General features: G+C 47.7%; 1 protein-coding gene across 1 annotated transcript in view; it reads right to left on the bottom strand.

Annotated features, from left to right (window-relative positions):
• The window catches only part of eif5b (eukaryotic translation initiation factor 5B), a 32,412-nt gene that overhangs the window by 14,319 nt on the left and 2,759 nt on the right, over nucleotides 1-15,334 (bottom strand). The window contains exons 3-12 of the mRNA XM_063877959.1: nucleotides 13,498-13,614; nucleotides 13,348-13,411; nucleotides 13,157-13,270; nucleotides 11,533-11,998; nucleotides 4,555-4,688; nucleotides 4,404-4,481; nucleotides 4,094-4,244; nucleotides 3,398-3,493; nucleotides 2,969-3,058; nucleotides 2,694-2,753 (exon numbers count right to left, since the gene is read on the bottom strand). Coding sequence (XP_063734029.1) covers nucleotides 2,694-2,753; nucleotides 2,969-3,058; nucleotides 3,398-3,493; nucleotides 4,094-4,244; nucleotides 4,404-4,481; nucleotides 4,555-4,688; nucleotides 11,533-11,998; nucleotides 13,157-13,270; nucleotides 13,348-13,411; nucleotides 13,498-13,614 — 1,370 coding nt within the window. The remainder of the gene's footprint in view (nucleotides 1-2,693; nucleotides 2,754-2,968; nucleotides 3,059-3,397; nucleotides 3,494-4,093; nucleotides 4,245-4,403; nucleotides 4,482-4,554; nucleotides 4,689-11,532; nucleotides 11,999-13,156; nucleotides 13,271-13,347; nucleotides 13,412-13,497; nucleotides 13,615-15,334) is intronic.

Here is a 15,334-nt window from a genome sequence, read left to right on the forward strand (position 1 = left end):
GATTCTATCAAAGCGATCAGTGCATAAACCCACACAAGTGATAACAGTAACTAACAGTAAATAACACATGAACACGTCTACTACTGCACACTGAGGGAGCACGTGTGATGGGGCATGGCTTTGTTACACATCCCACATACACCGATCAGCCATAACATTATGACCAAATTAAATGATATTCATTTGGTGATTACTGTTGTCTCTTTTAGGCCACCCTACTAAGATTCAGAGGGCCAACAATATGGAGACACCTCTCAAGATAATGCACTCCAGTTCAACATACAACCTCAATAATCACCATGTAGTTTAATGAGTTATTGTTATCTTTGCAAAGGCAGGATTAAAGGCAGAGCTGTTGTATTGATCACATTAGATTGTACAAGTGGTCATGATGTGATGGCTAATCGGTGTATGTTGATATGTAATCTATAATCTGATGGCCTTCTGAGTGGGAGAAGTGACATTTTCTGTTCTGAACAAGAGCATTGACCTTTGGCTCATACGATGTTAATGCAATCCGAAGGCATCGGTGAAGAGTGCTGTCAGTCAGAGAGCAGTGTGAAAAGCTTGACTCACAGGTGTGTGTTGATCCAAACATACTGAGCATGATAACTGCTACTTTCCTAACATTGGGGAACTGATGGACATTGACATCAGTCCAAAACTTTGCAGGCCCGTGAGTGCGAAGCTCCCGTGCCGTGGTTATGGAGGACTGCATGTCAACTCGCTCGAGAATGAATTTCCCCTCGTCAATGGAAGGGACCACGTCCTTTGCTCTGGTGGATAAGTCCCCTCCTGTTGCAGCGGTGAACGGGTCTCTGGCAAAGTCCATCACCTCTGTGGGCAGAGGAAGTCCATCGAATCGACCGACAAAGTTCTCTTTCAACCTCGCAATAAATTCTTTCATCGTATCCGCGATTTGTGCCGGGGATGAGATGCAGTTGGGGAGTGTCGGGAAATGCAGCATCCGGCCTGTGGTCAAGTCAGTCGCGAAAAGGTCCAGTTTGACTTGGAATGCGCGCGTCTGTTCCACAAGTTCAGTGACAGTTTTGTCTCTGCCTTGGTCGTCATTTAGGTTGTTAAGGTGTTTGAATATGTCGCTCAGATGGCAGACACGGGCCATGAAGTTGTCGTCCAGTGTGCGATTTAAGTGTGTTTCTGCCTTTCTCTGCTTGCTGCTGCTGCGGAGAAACGTTGTGATCTCTCTGAGATTGCAGAAACGCTCCAGTGCTCTGCCTTTGGACAGCCATCTGATGTCATTGTGAAGAAGCAGGTCGTGGTGCTCAGCGGACATTTCTGACAGCAGCATGCGGAATAAGCGGTGTTGGAGGCTTGATGTGGAGCGGATCAAATTAAGTGTTGCCATCACGCTGTCCATTGTCGTTTTAAGCTCCCCGCTTAGTTTTGCGCACAACACCGTCTGATGCACAGTGCAGTGCAAGGATATCACCCTTGGTGTAACAGCAGACCAACGTGCTGCCAAACCATTCACTTTTCCTGCCATGGATGGTGCCCCATCAGTCACAAGCATACACACACACTTCATATCCAGACCAGTGTCTTTGAAAAAAGCTGATATTTTCCCAAACAGTATCTCGCCAGTTGTGGGACCTTCCAGCGGCAGTAGACCAAGCAGTTCCTCTCGGAAGCAATTCCCATCAACAAAACGGACATATATGCACCACTGTGCGGTATCTTGTCTGTGGACTCATCTACAGCGATAGACATCACCTCAGCTTTCCTCAGGTCTTCTAACAGTGTTTCAAACACATCTGTGGCAAGAATTTCCACCCTTCGAGTGTTTGAGGTGTCTGACATGGGTACATTTCTAATAGCAGATGTCACACTCGTTTATTACTTCATCCACGATGGCCAGCGTGCGGTCTTTGACAGTTTCTGAGTCTGTAAATGGTCTTTTCCTTTTGGCCGAGATCCAGGAGACTCGAAGGGAAGCTGCTGTAGCTCTCTCTTGGGCTGTGCATGACCGTACCATGGTAGTACAGCTCCGGTTGTAAGATGCAACCAAACTCTGCACTTTTGCAGCCCTCTCCTGGGATCCCTCGGGAAAGTTTGAGTGGAAAGTCGGGTGTTTCTCAACGTGGTGCCTCCGCACGTTGTAATCTTCTAGAACCGCGACACACTCATTACAGATTCAACACATCGGTTTGGCATTTGAACTTGGCGGTAATATAAATAGATGGTTATCAGTCCAGGCGGGGTTAAACCGACGGTCTTCATTTTCAACTGTACGTTTCTGCTTTGAGAAAGACATGTCTGTTACTACCGGGACTACTACCGCTTCTGTCAGCAACAACGCGCCGACTTATGGGTTGCTAGGATCCGTGGAGTGTTGCATTCAAGGTCTGTACGACTGTAGGGATTTTTAAAGGCTCCCGAAATGTTCTTTATTTATTTTGAATATGCGGCTCTCACTCTGCCTTTCTGGTGGGACCACGGGCTGGGCCACTCGGGTGTTGCCTCTGGGCCGCATGTGGCCCGCGGGCCGCCATTTGAATAGCCCTGCTTTAGAGTGTCTTAATGAAACGTTATTTATGCTGCACGTTCACTTTCATTGTTGTTGTTTGAGTTCTCTCTGTTTTTATTGTTCTGTATGTTTCCATGGAGCTGCAGGACTTTAATTCTGAAGTAAAATTGAGGAGAACGTGAGAGAAGGGTAAAAAGTGCTGAGTCACCTTTCTCCTCGTCCGTGGCGATGGCCTCCCAGTCGTCCACAGCAGCGTCCGGCTTCACCTCTGCAACACACACACACACACACACACACACACACACACACACACACACACACACACACACACACACACACACACACACACACACACACACACACACACACACACACACACACACACACACACACACACACACACACACACACACACACACACACACACTAATAATACTGTATATCATATCTATTATTATTTATTTGATCTTCCCCTTCTCTCACCTGGTGGGGGGGGCACGGCAGCCGGTGCCTCCGTCTCCATGGCAACAGGCTCCGGCGTCTCTGAAATCGGTGACGCGACCTCCGACGTTTCTATGATAATAATAAAAATAACAACAACAACAACAATAGTAATCATTATAACAGTAACAACAACAACAACAATAGTAATCATTATAACAGTAACAACAACAACAACAACAATAGTAATCATTATAACAGTAACAACAACAACAACAATAGTAATCATTATAACAGTAACAACAACAACAACAATAGTAATCATTATAACAGTAACAACAACAACAACAATAGTAATCATTATAACAGTAACAACAACAACAACAACAACAACAACAATAGTAATCATTATAACAGTAACAACAACAACAACAACAATAGTAATAGTAATCATAACAATAATAATGGTACCTTCCGGAGTCTGAGCCGTGGGCTTCTTCTTCCTCTTGTCTCCGTAGACCGGCTTCTTCTTTGGCAGCGAGTCGTCTTTGGTAGGCACTTCAATACCTGCACAGGTAAAACACCTCAAACACTGAGCCAGCTGTTCATGGTCCTTTCAATACACCAAGAGAAATACACGTTAATCATCTCCAGATAACTGATGCTGGAATAATAAATAACGAATAATTAGGCCCTTAATGGAACGGGAAAATAAAGAACAATAAAATAAACGAGTACAACGTGAGAAATATAAAGACTGATAAGTAATAAATACACGTTTTATAAATAATTATGCTAAGCTAACGTAGCCTCACTCTGCAGCAGCTTCAGTCTTGATGCTAAGCTAACGTAGCCTCACTCTGCAGCAGCTTCAGTATTGATGCTAAGCTAACGTAGCCTCACTCTGCAGCAGCTTCAGTCTTGATGCTAAGCTAACGTAGCCTCACTCTGCAGCAGCTTCGGTCTTGATGCTAAGCTAACGTAGCCTCACTCTGCAGCAGCTTCAGTATTGATGCTAAGCTAACGTAGCCTCACTCTGCAGCAGCTTCAGTCTTGATGCTAAGCTAACGTAGCCTCACTCTGCAGCAGCTTCGGTCTTGATGCTAAGCTAACGTAGCCTCACCCTGCAGCAGCTTCAGTCTTGATGCTAAGCTAACGTAGCCTTACCCTGGGCCTGCAGCAGCTTCAGAGTAGCCTCGGCTCGGGCTCTGGCGTCCTTCTGAGCTTTAGTGAGCAGCTTCCCCCCCTTCTTCAGACGCTCCTTCCTCTCCTTCTCCTTCTGCTTCTTCTTCTCCTTGCGCTCCTGCTCCAGACGCTCCTGAGATGTTGTATAGATGAGTTTATGCAGAGGTCGAGTCAAGAGAATATTTTCCAGCGATTTTCATTAAAAAAATATATATAAAACGCTGATATTTTTCTGGACTTAAGAAATAAATTAAGAAAACTATAAGGGGAACTTTAAGGGGTTTTATGTTACCTGCTCCTCCCTCTGCTTCTCCATCTCCTCCATCCTCAGCAGCCGTTCCTCCTCCTCCTTCCTGGCCTGCTCCTCCTCCTGCAAACACCAACAGTTATAATAATCATCACAACAACAAGCATCATCAATGACTACATTACCCAGAATGCACCTCTTTCATTTTGGCCAGCGCCTCCTGCATGGCCTTCACTACGGCTTTACTGGGTCCCTTCTTCTTCTCCTCCTTCTCCTTCTCCCCCTTCTTTTTCTTCTTGTCTTTCTTCTTCTTGTCGCCCTCCGTCTCCTCTGCCGGAAACAAGGGGGGGGAAATCATCCATAAAAAAAGAGTCAAAGCAGTGTCATAATAAATGATCGTAAATCTGCTAAATAATGTGGAAATAAATAATCATTCATGAATAAATCTACACACAAAAAGAGTAAAACAACAAATACATATTTAAATAATAACAAACTCTCAATTCATTTACATATTGTATTTAACTCTCTCCTTTTAATGGGGGTTCTCCCTTTCCTGTAGTGTGTTATTTATGTTTGCGTGTAATAGGTCTGCAAAAGCTAAAATCCAGAGGTTCAGGCCAGAGGGAGATTCTCTCCCATATCCCTCCCCCCTGCCTGAAACGCCTCGATGGGATTCCTTTCTTTACTTTCTGGTTCAGTTCCGTATCACACTGACCTCACCGTGATACGGAACTGAATAAGCCAATAGCAGCGCGAGCCGCTCCGTACAGCCGACCCGATCATGGAGCCATGGCGAGGAGACGCTGCGAACCAAACCTTCCTTTGTTTCCATACCTCAGGAAGAAGATGTGAAGAACAAGTGGCTTTTATTTTTACCAGAGCAGGAACCAAATGATGGTTGTGTTCTCCACGTTTCACTGAATTGTGGAGCTGTTGTGGGAGTTGAGCCGCAAGCACACTAATAGCCTCGGCAAAGCAGCAAGCTAACGCTATCAACGCTACGCTACCGAGCTCTCAGGCTGTATGCACACTACCTTTACCTGAACTGTGCAGAAATACAGAGATGGTTTTTCATCAACACGCTAACCTCTGAAGCCCAGACGCAGCAACCTGTAAGAAACAGCGTCTCAGGACATGTTATCATTTCACAACCTATTAATGTGGCATACCCACTGAACGGGACGAAGCTCAGCTACCAGACCATAGTAACCATGTTTACCAAAACGAAACATAACTCCAACACCAAGCGTCTAAATCAGCACTGGACGAAAACGAGCTAACGCTACATAGCACAGAGTGAGCTCCTTTTTTTTACTTCATGCTCTCTGCACAAACCACATATCATATGAAGCCTGAGATTCCACAGATCCATTGGTATACATTTCATCCCTGTACAACCAGAACTCACTGAACCAGCAGACAAGAAAGAGCAAGAAAACCGCTTCCCTTTACAGAGCCAAAGCTATGAGCAGTCTTTCTGTCTGAGACCAAAAGATGTGTTCAAGGTCACAAAAACACCCTGAAGGTCAACGTCTCTGCCGAAGGTCAACGTCTCTGCCGAAGGTCAACGTCTCTGCCGAAGGTCAACGTCTCTGCCGAAGGTCAACGTCTCTGCCGAAGGTCAACGTCTCTGCCGAAGGTCAACGTCTCTGCCGAAGGTCAACGTCTCTACCGAAGGTCAACGTCTCTACCGAAGGTCAACGTCTCTACCGAAGGTCAACGTCACTGCTTTTGCAAAGGAGGAGGCATGGGCTCTTCAGAGCGTTTTCAGATGGATTGAAAATTGGTACTTTATGCACAGGCAGTGTGAGGAAAATAAAGCGCTCAACATTGAAGCATGAAAACATGTCCTAGTGGAGCAACGACACATAGACCTGAAAAGCAGCATCACAGGGAGCTCTGATTCAGGATCACAGGGAGCTCTGATTCAGGATCACAGGGAGCTCTGATTCAGGATCACAGGGAACTCTGATTCAGGATCACAGGGAGCTCTGATTCAGGATCACAGGGAGCTCTGATTCAGGATCACAGGGAGCTCTGATTCAGGATCACAGGGAGCTCTGATCACAGGGAGCTCTGATTCAGGATCACAGGGAGCTCTGATCACAGGGAGCTCTGATTCAGGATCACAGGGAGCTCTGATCACAGGGAGCTCTGATTCAGGATCACAGGGAGCTCTGATCACAGGGAGCTCTGATTCAGGATCACAGGGACCTCTGATTCAGGATCAGAGGGAGCTCTGATCAAAGGGAGCTCTGATTCAGGATCACATGGAACTCTGATTCAGGATCACAGGGAGCTCTGATTCAGCATCACAGGGAGCTCTGATTCAGGATCACAGGGAGCTCTGATCAAAGGGAGCTCTGATTCAGGATCACATGGAACTCTGATTCAGGATCACAGGGAGCTCTGATTCAGCATCACAGGGAGCTCTGATTCAGTATACCAGGGAGCTCTGATCACAGGGAGCTCTGATTCAGCATCACAGGGAGCTCTGATTCAGCATCACAGGGAACTCTGATTCAGGATCACAGGGAGCTCTGATTCAGGATCACAGGGAGCTCTGATTCAGCATCACAGGGAGCTCTGATTCAGCATAAAAGGGAACTCTGATTCAGGATCACAGGGAGCTCTGATTCAGGATCACAGGGAGCTCTGATTCAGCATCACAGGGAGCTCTGATTCATGATCACAGGGAGCTCTGATTCAGGATCACAGGGAGCTCTGATTCAGCATCACAGGGAACTCTGATTCAGGATCACAGGGAGCTCTGATTCAGGATCACAGGGAGCTCTGATTCAGCATCACAGGGAGCTCTGATTCAGCATCACAGGGAGCTCTGATTCAGCATAAAAGGGAACTCTGATTCAGGATCACAGGGAACTCTGATTCAGGATCACAGGGAACTCTGATTCAGGATCACAGGGAGCTCTGATCACAGGGAGCTCTGATTCAGCATCACAGGGAGCTCTGATTCAGCATCACAGGGAGCTCTGATTCAGGATCACAGGGAGCTCTGATCACATGGAGCTCTGATTCAGGATCACAGGGACCTCTGATTCAGGATCACAGGGACCTCTGATTCAGCATCACAGGGAGCTCTGATCACAGGGATCTCTGATTCAGGATCACAGGGACCTCTGATTCAGCATCACAGGGAGCTCTGATTCAGCATCACAGGGAGCTCTGATTCAGGATCACAGGGAGCTCTGATTCAGGATCACAGGGAGCTCTGATCACAGGGATCTCTGATTCAGCATCACAGGGAGCTCTGATCACGGGGAGCTCTGATTCAGGATCACAGGGAGCTCTGATCACAGGGAGCTCTGATTCAGGATCAAAGGGAGCTCTGATTCAGGATCACAGGGAACTCTGATCACAGGGAGCTCTGATTCAGGATCAAAGGGAGCTCTGATCACAGGGAGCTCTGATTCAGGATCACAGGGAACTCTGATCACAGGGAGCTCTGATTCAGGATCAAAGGGAGCTCTGATCACAGGGAGCTCTGATTCATGATCACAGGGAACTCTGATTCAGGATCACAGGGAGCTCTGATTCAGCATCACAGGGAGCTCTGATTCAGGATCACAGGGAGCTCTGATTCAGGATCACAGGGAGCTCTGATCACAGGGAGCTCTGATTCAGGATCACAGGGAGCTCTGATTTAGGATCACAGGGATCTCTGATTCAGCATCATAGGGATCTCTGATTCAGCATCACAGGGAGCTCTGATTCAGGATCCCAGGGAACCCTGATTCAGGATCACAGGGAACCCTGATCACAGGGAGCTCTGATTCAGGATCACAGGGAGCTCTGATTCAGTATCACAGGGAGCTCTGATCACAGGGAGCTCTGATTCAGGATCACAGGGAGCTCTGATTCAGGATCACAGGGAGCTCTGATTCAGCATCACAGGGAGCTCTGATTCAGGATCACAGGGAGCTCTGATTCAGGATCACAGGGAGCTCTGATCACAGGGAGCTCTGACTCAGGATCACAGGGACCTCTGATTCAGGATCACGGGGAGCTCTGATCAGAGGGAGCTCTGATTCAGGATCACAGGGAGCTCTGATTCAGGATCACAGGGAGCTCTGATCAGAGGGAGCTCTGATTCAGGATCACAGGGAGCTCTGATTCAGGATCACAGGGAGCTCTGATCACAGGGAGCTCTGATTCAGGATCACAGGGAGCTCTGATTCAGCATCACAGGGAGCTCTGATTCAGGGTCACAGGGAGCTCTGATCACAGGGAGCTCTGATTCAGGATCACAGGGAGCTCTGATTCAGCATCACAGGGAGCTCTGATTCAGCATCACAGGGAGCTCTGATTCAGGATCACAGGGAGCTCTGATTCAGGATCACAGGGAGCTCTGATTCAGGATCACAGGGAGCTCTGATTCAGGATCACAGGGAGCTCTGATTCAGCATCACAGGGAGCTCTGATTCAGCATCACAGGGAGCTCTGATTCAGGATCACAGGGAGCTCTGATTCAGGATCACAGGGAGCTCTGATTCAGGATCACAGGGAGCTCTGATTCAGGATCACAGGGAGCTCTGATCGCAGGGATCTCTGATTCAGTATCACAGGGAGCTCTGATCACAGGGAGCTCTGATTCAGGATCACAGGGAGCTCTGATTCAGCATCACAGGGAGCTCTGATTCAGGATCACAGGGAGCTCTGATCAGAGGGAGCTCTGATTCAGGATCACAGGGAGCTCTGATTCAGGATCACAGGGAGCTCTGATTCAGGATCACAGGGAGCTCTGATTCAGGATCACAGGGAACCCTGATTCAGGATCACAGGGAGCTCTGATTCAGGATCACAGGGAGCTCTGATTCAGGATCACAGAGAGCTCTGATCACAGGGAGCTCTGATCACAGGGAGCTCTGATTCAGGATCACAGGGAGCTCTGATTCAGGATCACAGGGAGCTCTGATTCAGCATCACAGGGAGCTCTGATTCAGCATCACAGGGAGCTCTGATTCAGCATCACAGGGAGCTCTGATTCAGCATCACAGGGAGCTCTGATTCAGGATCACAGGGAGCTCTGATTCAGGATCACAGGGAGCTCTGATCACAGGGAGCTCTGATTCAGTATCACAGGGAGCTCTGATTCAGTATCACAGGGAGCTCTGATTCAGTATCACAGGGAGCTCTGACTCAGGATCACAGGGAGCTCTGATTCAGGATCACAGGGAGCTCTGATTCAGCATCACATGGAGCTCTGATTCAGGATCACAGGGAGCTCTGATTCAGGATCACAGGGAGCTCTGATCAGAGGGAGCTCTGATTCAGGATCACAGGGAGCTCTGATTCAGGATCACATGGAGCTCTGATTCAGCATCACAGGGAGCTCTGATTCAGCATCACAGGGAGCTCTGATCACAGGGAGCTCTGATTCAGGATCACAGGGAGCTCTGATTCAGGATCACAGGGAGCTCTGATTCAGGATCACAGGGAGCTCTGATTCAGCATCACAGGGAGCTCTGATTCAGCATCACAGGGAGCTCTGATTCAGCATCACAGGGAGCTCTGATTCAGCATCACAGGGAGCTCTGATTCAGGATCACAGGGAGCTCTGATTCAGCATCACAGGGAGCTCTGATTCAGGATCACAGGGAGCTCTGATTCAGCATCACAGGGAGCTCTGATCACAGGGAGCTCTGATTCAGGATCACAGGGAGCTCTGATTCAGGATCACAGGGAGCTCTGATTCAGGATCACAGGGAGCTCTGATTCAGGATCACAGGGAGCTCTGATTCAGCATCACAGGGAGCTCTGATTCAGCATCACAGGGAGCTCTGATTCAGGATCACAGGGAACTCTGATTCAGGATCACAGGGAGCTCTGATTCAGCATCACAGGGAGCTCTGATTCAGGATCACAGGGAACTCTGATTCAGGATCACAGGGAGCTCTGATTCAGGATCACAGGGAGCTCTGATTCAGCATCACAGGGAGCTCTGATCACAGGGAGCTCTGATTCAGGATCACAGGGAGCTCTGATTCAGGATCACAGGGAGCTCTGATTCAGGATCACAGGGAGCTCTGATTCAGGATCACAGGGAGCTCTGATTCAGCATCACAGGGAGCTCTGATTCAGCATCACAGGGAGCTCTGATTCAGGATCACAGGGAACTCTGATTCAGCATCACAGGGAGCTCTGATTCAGCATCACAGGGAGCTCTGATTCAGGATCACAGGGAGCTCTGATTCAGCATCACAGGGAGCTCTGATTCAGCATCACAGGGAGCTCTGATTCAGCATCACAGGGAGCTCTGATTCAGCATCACAGGGAGCTCTGATTCAGGATCACAGGGAGCTCTGATTCAGCATCACAGGGAGCTCTGATCACAGGGAGCTCTGATTCAGGATCACAGGGAGCTCTGATTCAGGATCACAGGGAGCTCTGATTCAGGATCACAGGGAGCTCTGATTCAGGATCACAGGGAGCTCTGATTCAGCATCACAGGGAGCTCTGATTCAGCATCACAGGGAGCTCTGATTCAGGATCACAGGGAACTCTGATTCAGGATCACAGGGAGCTCTGATTCAGCATCACAGGGAGCTCTGATTCAGGATCACAGGGAACTCTGATTCAGGATCACAGGGAGCTCTGATTCAGGATCACAGGGAGCTCTGATTCAGCATCACAGGGAGCTCTGATCACAGGGAGCTCTGATTCAGGATCACAGGGAGCTCTGATTCAGGATCACAGGGAGCTCTGATTCAGGATCACAGGGAGCTCTGATTCAGGATCACAGGGAGCTCTGATTCAGCATCACAGGGAGCTCTGATTCAGCATCACAGGGAGCTCTGATTCAGGATCACAGGGAACTCTGATTCAGCATCACAGGGAGCTCTGATTCAGCATCACAGGGAGCTCTGATTCAGGATCACAGGGAGCTCTGATTCAGCATCACAGGGAGCTCTGATTCAGCATCACAGGGAGCTCTGATTCAGCATCACAGGGAGCTCTGATTCAGCATCACAGGGAGCTCTGATTCAGGATCACAGGGAGCTCTGATTCAGGATCTTTGTTCTTTACCTTTAAATTATATTTGATATCTGCTTTATAATTAAGAAACAGTGTCCCAGTTTGGGATTCATGAAGTGTTTCTGAGTCTGATTATTTCACAGGTTATTTTCTACAGCCCTCCTGTCCATCTCACCTTCTCCCGTAGGGTCCGCCTCCTCTTGCTCCTCTGCCGCTGCGATTGGTGGAGCCTCCTGTGGGGGCGGGGCTTCTGGGTCCTTTTTCGGTGGCTCCACGCTGCCCTCCTTCTCCTTCTCCTTCTGCTTCATCCTCTTCAGTCGCTCCTCCTCCTTTTTCTTCTTATCGCGCTCCTTCTTCTCCGCCTTCTTCTGCGCCGCCGTCTTCATCTTGGATCCTCCTACTTCCTCCTCCTCCTGGTCATCCTCCTCCTCGCTGTCGGCCTTCATCGCTCTCCCTTTGTTCTTCTTCTTCTTGTCTTTCCTGGAAATCACCTCCTCCTCCTCCTCCTCATCGTCAGACCCTTCATCCTCTTTACCTCCTCCTTGTTTCACGTCTTCTTCAGAACCAGACGTTTGTTTTGGGGTTTTGAGGCGAGAGCTGCTGTCATCGTCAGAGTCCGAGGGAGGAGCAGCAGGAGACGCCTGAAGAAAAGAGGAGAGAACAAGAGGAGAAAACAAGAGGAGAGAACAAGAGGAGGGACAAGAGGAGGAACAAGAGGAGGAACAAGAGGAGGAACAAGAGGAGGAACAAGAGGAGGAACAAGAGGAGGAACAAGAGGAGAAACAAGAGGAGGAACAAGAGAAGGAACAAGAGGAGGAACAAGAGGAGAGAACAAGAGGAGGAACAAGAGGAGGAACAAGAGGAGGAACAAGAGGAGGAACAAGAGAAGGAACAAGAGGAGAAACAAGAGGAGAAACAAGAGGAGGAACAAGAGGAGGAACAAGAGGAGGGAACAAGAGGAGAAACAAGAGGAGGAACAAGAGGAGGAACAAGAGGAGGAACAAGAGGAGGAACAAGAGGAGGAACAAGAGGAGGAACAAGAGGAGAAACAAGAGGAGAAACAAGAGGAGGAACAAGAGGAGGAACAAGAGGAGAAACAAGAGGAGAAACAAGAGGAGAAACAAGAGGAGAAACAAGAGGAGGAACAAGAGGAGGAACAAGACGAGAAACAAGAGGAGGAACAAGAGGAGGGAACAAGAGGAGAAACAAGAGGAGAAACAAGAGGAGGAACAAGAGAACAAGAGGAGGAACAAGAGGAGGAACAAGAGGAGAAACAAGAGGAGGAACAAGAGGAGGAACAAGAGGAGGAACAAGAGGAGAAACAAGAGGAGAAACAAGAGGAGGAACAAGAGGAGGAACAAGAGGAGGAACAAGAGGAGAAACAAGAAGAGGAACAAGAGGAGGAACAAGAGGAGAAACAAGAGGAGAAACAAGAGGAGGAACAAGAGGAGGAACAAGAGGAGGTACAACAGGAGAGAACAAGAGGAGGAACAAGAGGAGAAACAAGAGGAGGAACAAGAGGAGGGAACAAGAGGAGGAACAAGAGGAGAAACAAGAGGAGGAACAAGAGGAGAAACAAGAGGAGGAACAAGAGGAGGGAACAAGAGGAGGAACAAGAGGAGGAACAAGAGGAGGAACAAGAGGAGGTACAACAGGAGGTACAACAGGAGAGAACAAGAGGAGGAACAAGAGGAGGAACAAGAGGAGGAACAAGAGGAGGAACAAGAGGAGGAACAAGAGGAGAACATGTGATTAATAAGTATTTAGTTTGGGTAACACGCTCAGAATCTGAGACGGACCTTCTTGTCGTCTCCTTCCTCCTCCCCCTCCTCCTCCTCAGCGCCTCCTTTCTTCCCCTTCCTCGTCTTCTTCTTCTGTGGTTTGGGAGGCTCCACCATCTCCGCCTCCTCGTCCTGAATCAAACAGAACAACCAGAGGTAAATGACCTACACAAACAAACAAACCACCAACCAACAGGAGCTTCCATTACCTTAGCTCTTCCTCCCCGAGTCTCCAGAGACAACTCCTCCAACTCCTTCAGGATGTCGTCCTCACTGCAGGAGGACAAACAAACAACAGTTAAGATAAAAAACAACAACAACAACGAGGAGGAGGAGGAGGGTTAAGGATGGCAACGAACTCGTAGTCCTCCTTCTTGGCTCCTTTCTTCTTCTTCTTCCCTTTGGGCTCTTTAGAGGCGCCGGCTCCTTCGATCTCCGCGGCGAGAGCGTCCAGATCCACGCCGTCGTCTTTGGCACTGCAGAAGAAGAGAGTCAATTAACCAATTAACAACCAGGAGAGGACTCTTTAAAGTAGAGACGCTACATACTGATATACACCTGAACATCAGCAGGAGAGGACTCTTTAAAGTAGAGACACTACATACTGATATACACCTGAACATCAGCAGGAGAGGACTCTTTAAAGTACAGACTCTACATACTGATATACACCTGAACATCAGCAGGAGAGGACTCTTTAAAGTAGAGACTCTACATACTGATATACACCTGAACATCAGCAGGAGAGGACTCTTTAAAGTAGAGACTCTACATACTGATATACACCTGAACATCAGCAGGAGAGGACTCTTTAAAGTAGAGACACTACATACTGATATACACCTGAACATCAGCAGGAGAGGACTCTTTAAAGTACAGACTCTACATACTGATATACACCTGAACATCAGCAGGAGAGGACTCTTTAAAGTACAGACTCTACATACTGATATACACCTGAACATCAGCAGGAGAGGACTCTTTAAAGTACAGACTCTACATACTGATATACACCTGAACATCAGCAGGAGAGGACTCTTTAAAGTACAGACTCTACATACTGATATACACCTGAACATCAGCAGGAGAGGACTCTTTAAAGTAGAGACACTACATACTGATATACACCTGAACATCAGCAGGAGAGGACTCTTTAAAGTAGAGACACTACATACTGATATACACCTGAACATCAGCAGGAGAGGACTCTTTAAAGTAGAGACTCTACATACTGATATACACCTGAACATCAGCAGGAGAGGACTCTTTAAAGTAGAGACACTACACACTGATATACACCTGAACATCAGCAGGAGAGGACTCTTTAAAGTAGAGACACTACATACTGATATACACCTGAACATCAGCAGGAGAGGACTCTTTAAAGTAGAGACACTACATACTGATATACACCTGAACATCAGCAGGAGAGGACTCTTTAAAGTAGAGACGCTACATACTGATATACACCTGAACATCAGCAGGAGAGGACTCTTTAAAGTAGAGACACTACATACTGATATACACCTGAACATCAGCAGGAGAGGACTCTTTAAAGTAGAGACACTACATACTGATATACACCTGAACATCAGCAGGAGAGGACTCTTTAAAGTAGAGACTCTACATACTGATATACACCTGAACATCAGCAGGAGAGGACTCTTTAAAGTAGAGACACTACATACACCTGAACATCAGCAGGAGAGGACTCTTTAAAGTAGAGAACATCAGCAGGAGAGGACTCTTTAAAGTAGAGACACTACATACTGATATACACCTGAACATCAGCAGGAGAGGACTCTTTAAAGTAGAGACACTACATACACCTGAACATCAGCAGGAGAGGACTCTTTAAAGTAGAGACTCTACATACTGATATACACCTGAACATCAGCAGGAGAGGACTCTTTAAAGTAGAGAACATCAGCAGGAGAGGACTCTTTAAAGTAGAGAACATCAGCAGGAGAGGACTCTTTAAAGTAGAGAACATCAGCAGGAGAGGACTCTTTAAAGTAGAGAACATCAGCAGGAGAGGACTCTTTAAAGTAGAGACTCTACATACTGATATACACCTGAACATCAGCAGGAGAGGACTCTTTAAAGTAGAGACTCTACATACTGATATACACCTGAACATCAGCAGGAGAGGACTCTTTAAAGTAGAGACACTACATACTGATATACACCTGAACA

This window comes from Eleginops maclovinus, chromosome 24, assembly GCF_036324505.1.
Source record: "Eleginops maclovinus isolate JMC-PN-2008 ecotype Puerto Natales chromosome 24, JC_Emac_rtc_rv5, whole genome shotgun sequence".
NCBI lineage: Eukaryota > Metazoa > Chordata > Actinopteri > Perciformes > Eleginopidae > Eleginops > Eleginops maclovinus.